We start from the raw sequence: 16,123 nt of genomic DNA, 5'->3' as shown, positions 1-16,123 counted from the left end.
GCAGCGAGGAAGACTCCTGGCCTTCATCAAAAGACCACCAGAGCACCCCGGACCACCACCCAAGGACACCAGTACGCATGCGAATAGGGGGCGGGATCTTATGGTAATGAGTCTTCGGATAACTCATGAATATGCAAAAGCCTTACTGGGATGAATCTGTATTTGTCCCACTCATAAGCACGCTGCCCGTAACCCGTGGTGCGCAAGCTGGGGGGAGTTATCCCCCCAAATTAATTTGGCACCCCCCCAGGTGGGACCCTCTCTGTCCGGCTGCGGGACCTGCTGAGGACGGGACTCCTCTGGGCACCCCCGGGAGTTCTCGGGAGGACTCCCCTGCTCATTCAGATCACCCCAGGGACAGACAAGGACCATCACAGACGGATGGGGTATGTTGGAAAATGAGGGGATACCTGTAAGTCGTGAGGAGATGTCCTAGGCCAGGTAAAGAGGGGGATGCTGGTGCTCCCCCTGGGTAGGGAAGTCCCATAAGGTAGTAGCAGGGTACGTGGTATATGGCATGTTCTGTGGAATTTATGAAATATCTATGAAATAAGATTTCATATGAAATCTGTGAAATAAGGGAGTAGCAGAATAAGGGCTGTGGAACAGTAATTTGGGTTCTCCTGGCTACAACAGCAGGAGCTGTGTGTGGCATTGCCCTAAGTATTGTCATCTGTTGTAGAAGTCCAGTACTGTGTGTTAGCATTAGACTTATAAGGGTTGATAAAGATCTGAGGCAAATGGTTATTGGTTCATGATTCATGATACACACAAATTTGATTATTGTTCTAAGTGATATATTCTAGTATGAATAATTGTAAGGGGCCTCTTTGTGTGATTGTGTGACTGTGCTGTGAGTGAGATGCAGCACCGCGACTCCACTATGCCACGAGGAATATGGCCAGAGAGGGATGAAGTGTAAGAGAGTGAGAAAAGACATCATAATGGGAAGAATTTCGAGTACTATCAATAAAAAGACCCCTCTGGGTTATATCTTGGCCCATTGGAAGGACATTGGTGGGCCACCTGGAGGAAATGTTAATCATGAGACCTTAATTAAGTATTGTAACCAGTGGTGGACATGATGGAGACAAAAAAAAAACAGGGTCCAGACTGGGGAGACATTAATCTAATGTTGGGGGAGATGATGGAAACAGAAAAGCAGCTAATCCTTAAGACAGCCTGAGTTCATGTATGAGCTCAGATTGCCAATGGGACCACTCAGAGAACTGTAGGCTATTGCATTACCCTGACCGACCCCCACTGAGACCCTAATCACCCCAGAAATTATAAACGGTTACACAAATACCAAAATCTGATTAAATTGGGAATTGAGAACTGATTCTGAAAGCTAAAAGTCATTCAACCCTGTATAGTATCCAACAAGGTCCGAAAGAAACCCCTAAAGAATTTTTGGATCAACTTTGAAATGCAATGAGAAAATATATCAGTTTGGACCTGGCTTCGGAAGACAAACAGAGTTTGTTAGAGAGAAGTTAAAGGTTAGTTTTAGCAATTTTAACCTTAAAAGTATTTGGTAAGGCAGTCTTTCAGGTATCGGGGTTATCTGATGCTTTTACCCAGGTATAAGGAGTCCGCCCTTTCTCTGACATTCTTTCTGCCACCTCATTAATCAGGAGCACTTGGAACAGTCCGTCCCACTCAGGTTGCAGCATTGATTCTCTCCGTGTCCATATCAGAACCCAATCTCCTGCTCAGAATGGATGGATCAAGGCTTCCGAAGGTGGGGTTTGAGCTAATGATCCACAGGTCCTGAGAGATGACAAAGAGGATGACAGCCCGAGTAATCCTTAAGAAAACAGTTATTAAGAAAAGCATCTTTTGTCTCAAATTGAGGTAATTCGTTCCCTTTGTCCAGGTACAGCAATCCAAATATTTCATGTGGTGAAATCCCACATCTTTTCTTGGTGCAGTTTGAATTCGGAGAAGTGCCAAAGGTAAGCACTTTGTTTGGGGAAGCTGAGTTTCCAGAACTTAGTCAACTGCTTCTTTACTTTCTGATCCTCTCCACCCTTCTAGAAGAGGAAGGATGACCAGGAGCATGAAATTTCCACTTAATTCTTAGAGTCCACATTAGCCCTTGCAGTATTTCTGACATAAAGTGATTTCCTTGATCAGAGTCAATATTTTCAACAGCTCCATACCTGGGAGTTATTTGTTCTAGAATTACTTTAGCTACTGTGTTCACACTGAAGGGAAAGCTTCCACCCACCCTGACAAATGATCCACCAAGACTAAGAAGTGTTTAAATCTGCCTACTCTAAGGAGTTCTGTAAAATCTACCTGTACATTTTGGAAGCACTGAATTCCTGGTTCTCACCCCCTTTGGGCTGATTGCAGATAATTTTCCTATTTGCCTTTGGCATACTACATAACTCTGCAAATTTGTTCAGCCAGAGTGTATATAGTCCTACACAGAAGTATTGCCATAGCACAGCATCACACATTGCCTGAATTCCCCAATGACCCTCTTGATGTAAAACAGTTAATAGTTGCCTCATTAGCACTTTATTCAACGTTTCTCTCCCATCAGGGAGTATCTATTTTCCTTTGGACTTTGTGACTCCTAATTCCTTAAAAACCTCTTTCTCTTAAAACTTTTTAGTTCTTTTCAGTTTTGGGTATGGGTAGCTCAACAATTCCCTGAATCCTCTCTGGATTTATTTATTCTTCTAGATGCCCGAAATGCTTGACTTCTCTTTCTACGAATTTTAATTTATTATCCAATACTTTCAAGCCCCGTTTTCCCAGAAAGTTTAATAGCTTGTTAATGTTTTCTCCTGTCCTGACAGTAAAAGATCATCCCCGTATGGGAACAGTAACGCCTCCTCCAGAGGTTGGAGTTAATCCAAAATCTTTTATAGAATTCACCCAAATAAATCAGTGACCCCCAGGTAAAATTGTCTGTATTGCTGCTTTCACCCCGTTTCAGGATCTTTCCTGAAAAAAGGCGAATATACCTGTGCTCTCAGCAAAGAGAGCCCCTCAAATCCCCCCCAAATTCCCCACCCGCGCCTCCCCTGACTTTCGAACCGGGGGCGGGGAGGGGCCTGGAGGGGCGGGGCCTGGAGGGGCGTGGTGGGCGTGGCCCCGCCCTCCCCGTGCCCTGCCCACCGAGGCCCCGCCCCCTCCATATAACGCGCGGCCCCGCGGGGCCCCCCCCGCGATCTTCTCACCGTGGCTCCCAGGCGACCGGCTAGTGAGCGACCATGGTGAGGAGGGGGGGGCCGGGGAAGGGACCCCCCCCCCGTGCCCCGAGTGGGGTCGGGCTCCGTGGGCTGCGGGCCCCCGCGTGCCTCCCGGTAGCGTGTGGGGCCGGGTCCCGTGGGGGGGCCGGGGACTCGCGTGTCCCGCGTGGGTGCAGGGGCACGGGGGCCGTGGGAGGCGCGGGGCCGGGTGCGGGGAGGGGGAGGCTGGGGCAGGGACCCCCGGAGGGGCTCGGTCCCCGTGGGCTGTCCTGGGGCTCCCGTCCCCTCGGTTTTGGGGCGCCCCGTGTGGGTTCTGGGTCTGCTCCCCCCTCCCGAGACTGCGCACCCTGGGGCTCCCCAGGTAGGGGGGAGCCCACCCCGAGAGCCCCCCTGTGGGGTGCGGGCTCCCTGGCGCTGGGAGCGCTCCCCACGGGGGGCGGGGAGTCACGCGTGGGGGCAGCCCCCACGTTTCGCCCTGCTCTGCCGGGGGGGAAGCCGGATGGGACCCGAGGGAGGCTCCCGCTAGCATCGGGGCCGCGCTCCCAAAATCTTCGGAGTTTTCTCTCGCCCTGCCCCGAGCCGTGGAACCGGCACCGGTGGCGCCGCGGTGCTGCCATGAGTCAGGGCTAAAAAACGGGTAAAAGCCCTGCACCCAGCTCCCTCGGGTGGGCTGCAGCAGGGGGCAAACCGAATGAGCCCCCCAAACACCTCTCCTGCGCCCCGCAGCGCGAGTGCATCTCCATCCACGTGGGCCAAGCGGGCGTGCAGATCGGCAATGCGTGCTGGGAGCTGTACTGCCTGGAGCACGGCATCCAGCCCGACGGGCAGATGCCCAGCGACAAGACCATCGGCGGGGGGGACGACTCCTTCAACACCTTCTTCAGCGAGACGGGGGCCGGCAAGCACGTGCCCCGGGCCGTCTTCGTGGACCTGGAGCCCACGGTGATCGGTGAGCAAAGGGAGCCGGGGTGGGGGGCGGTGGGTGCCGAGGGGGTGCCCGGTGCTAACGGGGTGCGTGGTGCTGTCCCGCAGACGAGGTGCGCACGGGGACGTACCGGCAGCTCTTCCACCCCGAGCAGCTGATCACGGGCAAGGAGGATGCGGCCAACAACTACGCGCGGGGGCACTACACCATCGGCAAGGAGATCATCGACACCGTGCGCGACCGCATCCGCAAGCTGGTGAGGGGTCCCATGGGGTCTCTGGGGGTGGGTGCCCAGCCCCAGGTGGACCAAATACAATGGGAAGCGGGAGGAGGAGGTGATGAGCACGTCCTTCTCACCCCATCAGCACGCTGGGATGCATCATTTGGGGAGAACAGGTGGGGCTGCCCTGGGGGGGCTGGGACAGGGGAGACAGGTCCGGGCTGTCCCCTGGCTCCGGGCTGTCCCCTCCCCAACGCCTGCCCCAGGGCCCTGTCTGAGCCTGGTGCCAAGCCCGGCTGTGCTGTGGTCAGGACAGGAGGCTGGGACCCTGTGGGCAGTGCAGCCCTGGCGTGGGTGCTGGGGTGGGTGTGGTGGTTTTACATTGCTGGGCAGCTTGAACTCCACCACAGCCGCTCTCTCACTCCTCCTCCTCCTTAGAAGAGGAGGGGGAGAAGAAAAGGAAAGAAACAACTCATGGGGTGAGATAAGGATAATTTAATTAAAGGAAAAAATAGGAAAAAAATAAAGGAAAAAGCAGGGCATCAACACATGGAGCTGTAGTTCAGGGGACAGACGTTTCCACAAGAGCCCACCCCTCCCTTCTTCCTTTTCCCACCTTATATTGCTGAAAGAGACATCGTATGGCATAGAAAACCTTTGGTCGGTTTAGGACAACTGCCCTGGTGATGTCCCCTCCCCACCTCTTGCCCATCCCCAGCCTGCTGGCTCTGTGGGGGGGTTAGAGGGAGTCCTGATGCCGTGCCAGCACTGCTCAGCAGCAAACACAACACTGGGGGGACACCACTGCTGTTCTAGCTCCACGTGCAGAGCACAGCGCTGCATGGGCTGCTGCAGGGAAAGTTCACTCAGTCCCAGCCAGACCAGCACAGTGGGGCTGGTTGGACTGGTGCGGCTGCCCTGAGCTCTTTGAACCTCGGTTCCCACGCCGGGGCCAGCGCCGTGGTTAGCCGGACCTGCTGTGCCGCCGGCTCTGCCCTGGGTGCTCCTGGCACATCAAAGGCTGCACCACGCTGCCCGCGGGCTGGCTCCAGACACGAGGCTCCAGCTGCCTCTGTGCCAGGGCACGAAGCCATGGCTGACCTGCTCCAAACCCCTTCCATCTCTCCTCCTAGGCTGAGCAATGCACGGGGCTGCAGGGCTTCCTGGTCTTCCACAGCTTCGGGGGTGGCACCGGCTCCGGCTTCACCTCCCTGCTCATGGAGCGCCTCTCGGTCGACTACGGCAAGAAGTCCAAGCTGGAGTTCTCCATCTACCCGGCCCCGCAGGTCTCCACGGCCGTGGTGGAGCCCTACAACTCCATCCTCACCACCCACACCACGCTGGAGCACTCCGACTGCGCCTTCATGGTGGACAACGAGGCCATCTACGACATCTGCCGCAGGAACCTGGACATCGAGCGCCCCACCTACACCAACCTCAACCGGTTGATAGGCCAGATCGTGTCGTCCATCACGGCCTCCCTGCGCTTCGACGGGGCCCTCAACGTTGACCTGACCGAGTTCCAGACCAACCTGGTGCCGTACCCGCGCATCCACTTCCCCCTGGCCACCTACGCCCCCGTCATCTCGGCCGAGAAGGCTTACCACGAGCAGCTCTCAGTGGCCGAGATCACCAACGCCTGCTTCGAGCCGGCCAACCAGATGGTGAAGTGCGACCCGCGGCACGGCAAGTACATGGCGTGCTGCCTGCTGTACCGCGGGGACGTGGTGCCCAAGGACGTCAACGCCGCCATCGCCACCATCAAGACCAAGCGCACCATCCAGTTCGTGGACTGGTGCCCGACGGGTTTCAAGGTGGGCATCAACTACCAGCCTCCCACGGTGGTGCCCGGGGGGGACCTGGCCAAGGTGCAGCGTGCTGTCTGCATGCTGAGCAACACCACGGCCATCGCCGAGGCCTGGGCCCGCCTGGACCACAAGTTCGACCTGATGTATGCCAAGCGTGCCTTCGTGCACTGGTACGTGGGGGAGGGCATGGAGGAGGGGGAGTTCTCGGAGGCCAGGGAGGACATGGCCGCCCTGGAGAAGGATTACGAGGAGGTGGGGGCTGACAGCGTGGAGGGCGACGAGGAGGGGGAGTACTAGTGCCTTGTCTGTTCTGCCAGCTGCACCACGAGCTGTTCATTAAAAGCCCACCCTGCATCACCCTGCCTCTCTCGCTTATTGTCCCTACACACTCTGCGTCACGCTCACCTGGGCAGGACCCCCCAGGTGACAATATTGGGGGGGCTTTCTTGTGGGTTGGGGCTTTCCTGCAGGCTGGTGGGGGGCACCTTGGGTGGGTTACACGGTGCTGGGCTGTCTGCACAGCGCCTGGACTGGGGGCTGAGCCCTCGCCCGTGCCATACGGTGTCCCTGGGGCTCCCCGTAACCCTGCTGTGCTGCCACACGAGGGGGAGACCCTGGGGGTGACCCCTGGGGATGCTTGGAAGCCCCATGGTACCTCGCACCCTGCCCCTAATCGTGGCCGGGGCTGTCCCCAGATGCCCTCCAGCACCAGTCCTTGGTCCTCAGATGCCCTCCAGCATTGGTGCATGGGCGGGGAGCAGGATGCGGCCCTGGGCAGGGCTGGGTTAGCCCTGGGCACCGATGCAGACGGGCCCTACGTGGCGTCGCAGCTCCTGGGCTGCCTGGCGTCGCTCTGCGGAGCCTGGGGGGGCTGCTGGGCTTGGTGGGGAGCGGAGACCCCCCCCCGCAGCACCCGGCCGCTTCCCGTAAAGCACCGCCCTGCTGCAGCCATGCCCGGGAAGGGGGAGGGGGGGATGGAGGGGGGCCAAGGCCCGTTATTCAGCGCTGCCCCTGTGCATGGCAGCTCTGCAGAAGCCAAGTCACGGCCCCGGTGGGGGGGGGGGGGGGGCGGACAGGGTGCCCCCTCCCTTGGCTGCTGGGGACACTGGGGACAGGGCCTGCAGCGCTCTGGGCAGGGGGCACCCAGCTGGGGGGGGGGCTCTGCGGAGCCTTGCAGAAGTCCAAATGGGGCTCCCTTTGCAGCCACACGAGGGGGGGGGGGGCAGCAGTGTCCCCCCAGCCCCACCCCACACTATGTCAGGGACCCCCCCGCGATTCCTTCCCGTGCACCCCCCGGCACCTCTCCTGCACCCCCGCACCCCGCTGCTCCCGGCCCCGCTCCCCGCGCATCCCCCCCCCCACACACCCCCGCGCCCCCGGGGCGCTCCCCGCAGCCCGAGGCGGGGGCGGGCCGCGCTCCCCCCTCCCGCAGCCCCGTCCTCTCGCTACCGGAGCCCCCCGGCGGGGCGGAGCAGCCTCCCGCTATAAACGACCGGAGCCTGGGGCCGCCGCCGCCTCCCCGCCGCTGCCATGGACCGAAGCGGCCGCGCCCCCCCCGCGCCCCGCCGCGCCCCCGGGGTCCCACCGGCCCCGGTCTCCGCCGCTCCCGGGCGCTTGGCGGAGGCGGCGGCCGCAAGGGGAGCGGAGCGGGCGGAGCTGGCGGCGCTCAACGATCGTTTCGCGGCGTTCCTGGAACGGGTGCGGGCGCTGGAGCGGCAGAACGGGGCCCTGCGCTCCGCCCTGGGCCGCGCCGCCGCCGCCGCCGCCCCCCGAGCCGCGGGGCTGGTGCAGGGCGAGCTCCGGGGTCTGCGGGACCGGCTGCAGCGCCTCGGCCGGGACCGCGATCGCCTCCAAGCCGAGCGCGACGGGCTGGCCGCCGAGCTGCGGGGGCTGCGGCAGCGGTGGGCGGTGGGACCGGCACCGGGGGGGAACCGGGGAACGGCCCGGGAGGGGCGGCGGTGGGGAGTGGAGGGCGACGGGGGGATGCGCCGGGGTGGGCACCGGGGGGTGAACCGGGATAGGGACCGGGGGGGGAACCGGGATGCGCTGGGTAGGGACCGGGAGTGTCCCGGTGACAGGGACGTGCGCCGGGATGGGGAGCTGGGGGTGCCCCAAGGAACATTGGGGTGGGCACCGGGGGGTGCCCCGGGACGCCCTGGAGAAGGCACCGGGATGGGGGTGATGGAGACACCCCGGGAGTGAAGTGGGGATGGGGACGGGGGGCGCCGGGGCTGTTGGGGAGGGGACCGGGGCACGCAGCGGGGTGCTCTGGGGGGAACCGGGGGTCTTTTGGGGAGGGTCCAGGGGGTGCAGCCGGTGTGCGCTGGGGAAAGCTGTGGGGATGCACGGGGGAGGCTGGGGGGGAGCGAGGGACTGCGGAAGGGTGGGGCCCAGGGCAGGGCGCAGGGTCCCCGCCTTGCAGGAGGGGACGCACTGGGAGCAAACTGGGACGAGCACTGGGAGGAGGTGGGGCCAGAGGTGGAGCTGGGCCCCCCGGGGAGGAGCAGGTCCCAGTGAGGGATCCTATAGGGCTGCAATGGGGTGGGGGCCCTGCCCCAAGGCACTGCGATGGAATCACGGATGGGGTACCCCAGGGATCTGTGGGTTCTGCAGGAGGGGCTGGACCTGCCTGCAGCTGGGGGGTGCGAGGGGGGGGACCTCAGGTTTGTGGGGCCCCTCTTCCTCCTCCTCTCCCATCCCCTGCACTGTGCAGGGGGATCCAGGCAGTGGTAGGCTCAGGGTGGGGGGTCTGCACCCCTTCCCCCTCCTTCCTTCTCACCGCTGCTGCCCCCCAGGCTGGAAGATGAGATGCAGAAGCGGGAGGATGCGGAGAAGAGCCTCGTGCTGTTCCGCAAGGTGAGCGGGTGGGGGTCCCCGTCCCCCACGCACCCCACACAGTCCTGAGCCTCTGTGCAAAGTCTTGGCGATGCACCGGGTGCCCCCCAAGGGAGGGGGGGACATGGTGGGGGTTCTGGGGGTCCCGTTCCTTTTGTATTCCCCTCGGCTTAGCCTGGACTCTCCTTGCAGGACGTGGACGACGCCACGCTGTCCCGCCTGGAGCTGGAGCGCAAAATTGAGCTGCTGATGGACGAGATCGGCTTCCTGAAGAAGCTGCACGAGGAGGTGGGGGCCAGGGCTGTGGGACGGCGAGGGAGGTGGGACGGGGGGATGCCGGCGTGACCTCCCACGTGCCGTGGCACCCCAGGAGCTGCGGGACCTGGAGGTGAGCGCGCAGAGCCAGCAGGCGGAGGTGCAGGTGGAGCTCCGGCAGCCGGACCTGACGGCCGCGCTGCGCGACATCCGCACCCAGTACGAGAGCATCGCCGTCAAGAACCTGCAGGAAGCCGAGGAGTGGTACAAGTCGAAGGTACCCGGGGACATGGGGGGGACACGGGGAGGGGGCGGGATGCCCCCGCAGCCCTGACACCCCCGCCCTGGTCCTCGCAGTTCGCCGATCTCTCAGACGCGGCCAACCGCAACCACGAGGCGCTGCGGCTGGCGAGGCAGGAGATGAACGAGTCCCGGCGGCAGATCCAGAGCCTCACCTGCGAGGTGGACGGGCTGAAGGGCATGGTGAGCACCTGGGGACACGGGGGGGGGACATGCAGGGACCAGCCGCAGCCCCCTGCCGCCCCTTCTGCCCCCCTCCCCGCAGAACGAGGCGCTGCAGCGGCAGATGCGGGAGATGGAGGACGAGTTCGGGGTGGAGATCGGGAGCTACCAGGACGTGGTGGGGCGGCTGGAGCAGGAGATCCAGCACATGAAGGAGGAGATGGCGCGGCACCTGCGCGAGTACCAGGACCTGCTCAACATCAAGATGGCCCTGGACATCGAGATCGCCACGTACCGCAAGCTGCTGGAGGGCGAGGAGAGCCGGTGAGGGGCCGCGGTGGTCCTGCTGGGGAGGGCAGCACTCGGGCTGGGACACGAGGGAGGGAGCAGCACCCGTGGCCTCGTGTCCCTGTCGACGCTGGGAGCCCTACGGGGTGCAGCTGTGCAGACCCCGGCCATAGAACAGGGTCGCCCCCCACCCCGGTCACCCCCTTGTTACGGAATTTAACTGCTCCGCGCCTCGCTGCCGCGCTCGGAGAAGTGCCCTGAGAATTTCTCGCTGCACACACACAAAAAACAAGGCCAGGCAGGGGAGCTGCCCCAGCCCTGCTGCCACCCGAGCTCCTCCCGCAGCCGAGGGCTCAGCATGGGACAGGGTCACCGCGACCCCCCCGCACCCCCCCTCACCCCCCTCTCCCTCCCCAGGGCCACCTTCCCCCCGCACCCCGCTGCCTCCTTCAGCACCAGAAGCTCAGGTGAGGGCTGGCCGGGCTGAGGGGGGGGGAGCCCACATTTGGGGGGACGGGGACCCCCGGAGGGTGCAGCTGCATCCTTTGGGGCCGTGCCCCCCCCCCCCCAACCTGCACCCCGAGGTCCCGCTGGAGGGCTGACGGCTTCTCCATGCCCCAGTGCTTGAGCTGGAGCCAGTGCCGAGCCCCGTGCGGAGGATGCTGCTCATCAAAACCATCGAGACGAGGGACGGGCAGGTAAGCAACGGGGGGGCTGCACCCCCCCCCGGTGTGGGAATGACCCCCCCGGTGCGGGGCTGACCCCCCAGATGTGGGGCTGACCCCCAAATTCTCCCCCCGCAGCAGGTGGTGACGGAGTCGCACAAGGAGCGAGCGGAGCCCAAATGAGGAGGGGGCTCCCGGTGCCTCCCCCCGGTGCTGCCCCCACCGACGGAGGCCAGAGCGGACCCCCCGGTGTGGGCCGGGGAGCGGGGCCGTCCCCCCGTGCCCCCCCCCCCGTATTTATCGCTGGTTCTCGCCCTTTGGTTCTCCCCGTGCCGCCGCCGCGGGCGGATTTTCCGTTGTACCGAGCGCGCCCCCCCCCACACCCCGCCCCGGTGCTGCCCCCCCCGGGGGTGGGCAGGGGACAGGGAGGCCCTGGGGGGGGCCGGGTGCTGCCCCCCCCGTCGTCCCCGTTCGCGCTTGAGCGGCAAATAAAGGCTGGAGCCCGGAGGCGGCGCTGTCGGTGGCGGTACCGGGGGTCGGCACCGGGACCGGGACCGGGGACCCTTCCCCATCGGTGTTACGCGGCCCCCCCGGGGGCGAGGAGAGCCGGGTCCTGGACCCCCCCGGGACGCCCCCGTTCCCCCCGGGACCCGCTCCGGCCTTGGGGCTGTCCCGAGGCTGCTCGGTTCCAGCCCGGGGATGGGGCTGGGGGCGGCACCGCTGCGACCCCAGCCCCAAATACCACCGGGTCCCCCCCCCCCGGGGCTGCGGGGGGAGGGCGAGCACGGCCCGGCCAGCGCCCCCCCCAACCCCACCCATCCCGGGGCATTTTTTTTTTTGGGGGGGGGGGGTCCTCAGCCCACCCCTAAGCCCCCCCCGCATCCTCAACAAACACACGGAGCGGTGAAGGCAGGGGGGTGCCCCCCCCCGCAGGACCCAGGTGTTTGGGTGCTGCCCCCCCCCACCCCATAACTGTGACCCCCCCCCCGGGCCGTGCTGTCCTGCCCGGTGAGCAGCGAAGCGGGGTCATGGGGGGGGGGGGGGGGTACGGGGGGGGCGTCAGACCCTGCCGGTGCCGCGGTCCCTTCCTGGGCCGGGGACACCGCGGGGGGGTGGGCGCAGGGACCCCCACAAACCGCGGGGGGGCGCCCAAGCTGCACGGCCGGGTCCGCTCCTTCCCCAGGAGAGCGCATCCACGCTGCCAGCCCCCCCCCTCGAATGAAAGCAGCACCCCAGGTACGCCCCCTTCCCCCGCCCCACACACACGCTGCCTTGGGGGGGTCGTGTCGGTGCTCAGGACCCCCCCATGCCCCCCACCCGCAGGCACTGAGTCCCCCAGAGCATCCTCCAACGTTGGTGTGTATGAGGGGGGGATTAAGGGACAGGTGCCAGTGCTGCCCCCTCCCCAAAAAAAAAAATCCCCCCCCCACTGTCTTGCCCTGGGGTGTCCAAAGGGAGCTTCTTCTGCATACTCACCCCCCCCAGCCGCATGTGGGGCACCCACCAGGGGGGTGACAAAGTGGGGGGGGGGCGAATGCAGCGCTGGCTCTGCCCAAGGCTCAGGTGGGGTGCTCTTGGGGGGGGGGGGGGGGAAGATGGACGGACCCTGGGTGAGGGGAGGGAGACCTGGGGTCAGAGGGGGAGCGGGGAGAGGGGCAGGGGGGACATTCCCTGGGGAGGTGGAGGGGACTGCGTGGGGCAGGGAGGTGGGGGGCACCCTGGGGTGCCCCCCCCATGCCGGGGGTGTCCCACGCAGAGCTGTTCGCTCAGGCTTTCCCCCCCCAGCGTGTGCCCCTGCTGCTGCAGGACCTTCCCAGCAGGATAGGTGCTCAGGAACCTTTGGGGTCCTGGTCCCCCTGTCCCCCCCCCCCCCCCCTCACCTCCCCCAGGCCCCCTGCAAGCACCCGGGGCAGCTGTGACCACGTCCACCCCCCCCCCCGGGGCTGGGGGCTGCCCCCATGGGCACCCCCACGCTGCCAATAAACTCCTCTGTGCTGCACCTTGCTGGGGGGGTCTCTGTGGGTGCTGGGGGTGTTGGGAACCCCTGCCCTCCCCTGCACCCATGGGTGCTGTCCCTCCCGCCCCCTCTCCCCCCCCCCCTCCCCAATGGCCAGGCAGTGCCCACGCTGGGGAGGCTTGGGGTTGTGGTGTGGGGGGGGGGCATTTTGGGGCATCCTCCTGCCACCCTGGGGACCCCAAATGCTGCCAGGGCACGCAGTGGTCCCAGCGTGCTCCCCCCCCAAAAAAAAGTGTGCATGGTGAAGGGGGGGGCCCCTTCGCATCCCCGGGGGGGCCCTTCCCATCCAGCATGGCCAAAAGGTGCCCGTTCTCATCCTCGCCAGCAGCCCCAAATTTGTTACCAGCACGGTGGTGACGGGCAGATGGGGCCAGCACCGAGCAGGGGGGGTCACTGCCCCCCCCCTTGGTCCCCAGTGTCCCCCCCACGCTGTCCCCAGGAGGCAACAGCCACGTCTCCAAACCCAGCGTGGTTTATTGGGGGAACACGAGCCCAGCGATCAGCCGCAGGGTTTGGGGATGGGGGGCTCCGGGGGGGCAGACGGGAGAGCACCGGGCCCCCCCCCAGTCCCCCCAGTGTCCTTGGGGGTGCTGGCATGCGGGGGTGCGTGGAACACAATGGGGGGGGGGGGGGAAATCACAGGATTTGGGGGTGTGCTCGAGGGGCATTTACACCTGGGGGGGCTGCTGCGTGCACGCGGGTGTGCAGGGAGCCGCTGTGCGAGCGTGCACGCGGGTGTGCGCGGGGTGGGGGGCACGGGGGGGGGGGCTGCGAGGTGTTTGTGCACATGGTGTGCGCGTGGGGCACCAAGCCGGGGGGGGGGAGGCGTGTGTGCGTGCGCATGGGGGGGATCCTCGTGGGTGTCCCATCACCCTGGGGACGTTTCGGGTGGGCGGACAGGCCGGTGGGGGGGCCGTGCAGCAGAAAGTGCCCCCCCCCCCGCACCACATCCTTGGTGGGGGGGCTCAGTCGGGGTAGATGATGAAGCCCGAGAAGGTGCTGTACTTGTTGGTGTTGCCGCCGTGCACCTTGCCGCCGTCCAGCTTGACGCAGACCTCGTCGCCCACGTCCAGGTGCAGGATGACGCTGTTGCTGGCGTAGTCGTAGTTCTGGTCCGCGTCCTGCGCGATGGCGCTGGCCCGCACCTGGGGGTGCAGCACCCACCCCCCCCCCCCCGCGTCCCCGGTATAAGGAAGGGATGGGGAACAGGGTGCTGAGATGCTCCGTGCCCACCCACCCTCCCCGGCCCGCTTGAGGCCCCCCACCCCGGCCATCGCCACTCAAGGTCGTGCCGCACATCTGCGGCAGAACCGGGTGAGGGACCCCAGCATCGCCCCCCCCCGACCCCCCAGCAGCTGGCAGGGACAATTTGCCCCCCCCTTGCAACCCAGGGTCCCCCAGGATGGGACAGCCCCGCAGTTGGGGCTGGGTCTCCCACCCTGCTTGGTCCCAAAGGGGGCCAGAGAGCCCCGATGCCCCCAGGAGCCAGTGGCTGTGCCCTGCCCCGTGTTTCTCTTCCTGGGGGGGGGGGGGAGAGGGTTTTGGGGGCACCCAGGGAGAGGGGGGCAGCTCCCAGCGGGGCGGCGGAGCTGGCATCGACCGCAGCAGATCGATGCTCGTTTATCCCATAATAAATGGAAAACGTCCGGGGCGAGGCGGGGAAGGGAGCTGCCGGCCGGGCTGTGAACAAAGGGACCAGGCGGGGGGGCACAACCGGTGCCCCCCCAGCGCTGGCCAGGCATCCAGGGGCACCCGTCCTGGCTGGGGGGGCACAGGCGGTCCCCCCGGCTGCAGGCAGACCCCGCTCCCTGCTGGCTCTGAGCCCCCCAGTCCCGGGGGAGCACAAATCCCCTTCCCCATGGTGGGAGTACTAGGGATGGGGGTGGGGGGGGCACGGGTCTGGGGCTGCGGGTGCTGTGCTGCACCCCAGGGTGGCTCCAGTGGTCCAGGGAAAAGGGATGGGGGGGAAGAGGAATGGGATCGGGGGAATGGGATGGGTGGAGATGGGCGTGGGGGAATGGGGAAGAGGGAACGGGGACGGGAATCGGGAATCGGCGTGGGGAATGGGGGTGGAGGGCGTGGATGGGGGAAATGGAACGGGGGAAATGGGGTTGGGGGGAGCTGGGGGTGGGGGGAGCCCAGAGGGGGGAATGGGGTGGAGGAAGCAGGGTGAGGGGAAACCAGAAAGGGAGAACTGGGATGGGAGGAAACAAGATGAGAAAACCGAGAGAGGGGAACCGGGATGGAGAAGCGAGGAGAGCGAGCAGGGAGAGCGGGGATGGGGGCAGCCGGCAGCGGGAACGGGGCCGGGCAGGGGAAGGGACGGAGCAACGGGGCTGGAACAGGGCGAGGGGGCCGGCCGGGGGCGAGCGGGGCACCGGGGGGGAGCTGCCTGGGGGTCCCGGCCCCTACCTGCCCGTTCTTCATGAGGTCGGCCCACATGCTGGTGCCATCGCCGCCGCGCATGAGGACGTGGTAGGTGAAGAAGTAGATGCCGGGCAGGGGGCAGGTGAACTTCCCGCTCGACGGCTCGTAGTAGTTGCCCACGTTGGTCACCACGTCGTCGAAGCGCAGCACCTCGTAGCCCTCGTGGGGCTTCCGCAGCCCGGCGTAGAAAGCAATCTTGGGGCTGTAGAAGGAGGGGATGTACCCCCCGGGACCCGGACCCGGCGGTCCCGGTGGCCCTGGCCGGCCCGGTTCCCCCGGCGGTCCCCGCGGCCCCGGTGGCCCGGGGGGGCCCCGTACTCCGGCACGGCCCTTGCGCCCCGGCTCACCCTTGGCCCCCGGCAGGAAGGGTGGCGGGGAGGCGGGGGGCAGCTCGGGGCCGGGGTAGGGGTCGCAGACCATGCGGCAGCTGCCCAGCATCTCGTAGTGCGCGGCCGCCTTGGAGCTGTGCACCAGCAGCGGGATGGCCACCAGCAGCACCAGCACCATGGCCACGCCGACGGCCGCCCCAGCCACCCGCTTCCTGCGGCTCAGCCGGGAGGCGGCCAGCGCCAGAAGGTCCTCGTCGCCCTTGGGAGCGATGGTGGTGCCGGGGGGGCGGACGGCGCCCCGCCGCCCGCTGAGCCTCACGCCCCGGCGGGGACCGGGCTGGGAGAGGGGATGGGGAGGGACGGGGATGGGGACGGGGATGGGGATGGAGGCAGGGATGGGGACGGGGATGGGGAGAGCAGAGGGAATGGGGACAGGAACAGGGCTGGGGACAGGAACGGGGCTGGGAATGGGAACAGGGCTGGGGACAGGAATGGGAATAGGGACAGGAATGGGAATGGGGACGGGCACGGGACTGGGACCGAGGATAGGATCGGGAGCGGGGATGCGGCTGGGGCAGGGACCGGCACTGGTGATGGAGCCGGGGCTGGCACCGGAGCCGGGACCGGAGGCGGGACCGGAGCCGGGAGCAGAGCTGCGGGTGGAGCCGGGACCTCAGCCGGTG

At 65.3% G+C, this 16,123-nt stretch overlaps 3 protein-coding genes across 3 annotated transcripts; 2 read left to right on the top strand and 1 right to left on the bottom strand.

Moving 5' to 3' along the window:
• Positions 1–3,935: 3,935 nt before the first annotated feature.
• Positions 3,936–6,459, top strand: LOC309891392 (tubulin alpha-1C chain-like; the record flags this gene model as incomplete). The annotated part of the gene is made up of 3 exons (XM_082785763.1): positions 3,936–4,158; positions 4,242–4,390; positions 5,488–6,459. The coding sequence occupies exons 1-3, from the start codon at positions 4,038–4,040 to the stop codon at positions 6,457–6,459; spliced, it is 1,242 nt and encodes a 413-aa protein (XP_082641889.1). The 5' UTR covers positions 3,936–4,037.
• A 1,233-nt stretch (positions 6,460–7,692) lies between these two features.
• On the top strand, positions 7,693–10,978 carry LOC309891412 (peripherin-like; the record flags this gene model as incomplete). Its single annotated transcript, XM_082785784.1, has 9 exons — positions 7,693–8,063; positions 8,958–9,018; positions 9,190–9,285; positions 9,368–9,529; positions 9,610–9,735; positions 9,818–10,038; positions 10,420–10,469; positions 10,624–10,700; positions 10,806–10,978. The coding sequence occupies 9 exons, from the start codon at positions 7,693–7,695 to the stop codon at positions 10,848–10,850; spliced, it is 1,209 nt and encodes a 402-aa protein (XP_082641910.1). The 3' UTR covers positions 10,851–10,978.
• A 2,671-nt stretch (positions 10,979–13,649) lies between these two features.
• On the bottom strand, positions 13,650–15,618 carry LOC309891414 (complement C1q-like protein 4; the record flags this gene model as incomplete). The annotated part of the gene is made up of 2 exons (XM_082785785.1): positions 13,650–13,829; positions 15,097–15,618. The coding sequence occupies 2 exons, from the start codon at positions 15,616–15,618 to the stop codon at positions 13,650–13,652; spliced, it is 702 nt and encodes a 233-aa protein (XP_082641911.1).
• Between the last annotated feature and the right edge of the window lie 505 nt (positions 15,619–16,123).

Source organism: Aythya marila (genome assembly GCF_965140915.1).
Source record: "Aythya marila genome assembly, contig: HAP1_HAP1_SCAFFOLD_174, whole genome shotgun sequence".
Lineage (NCBI taxonomy): Eukaryota > Metazoa > Chordata > Aves > Anseriformes > Anatidae > Aythya > Aythya marila.
Note: the sequence above shows the minus strand (reverse complement) of the source record. Positions and strands in the feature narration are given on the sequence as shown.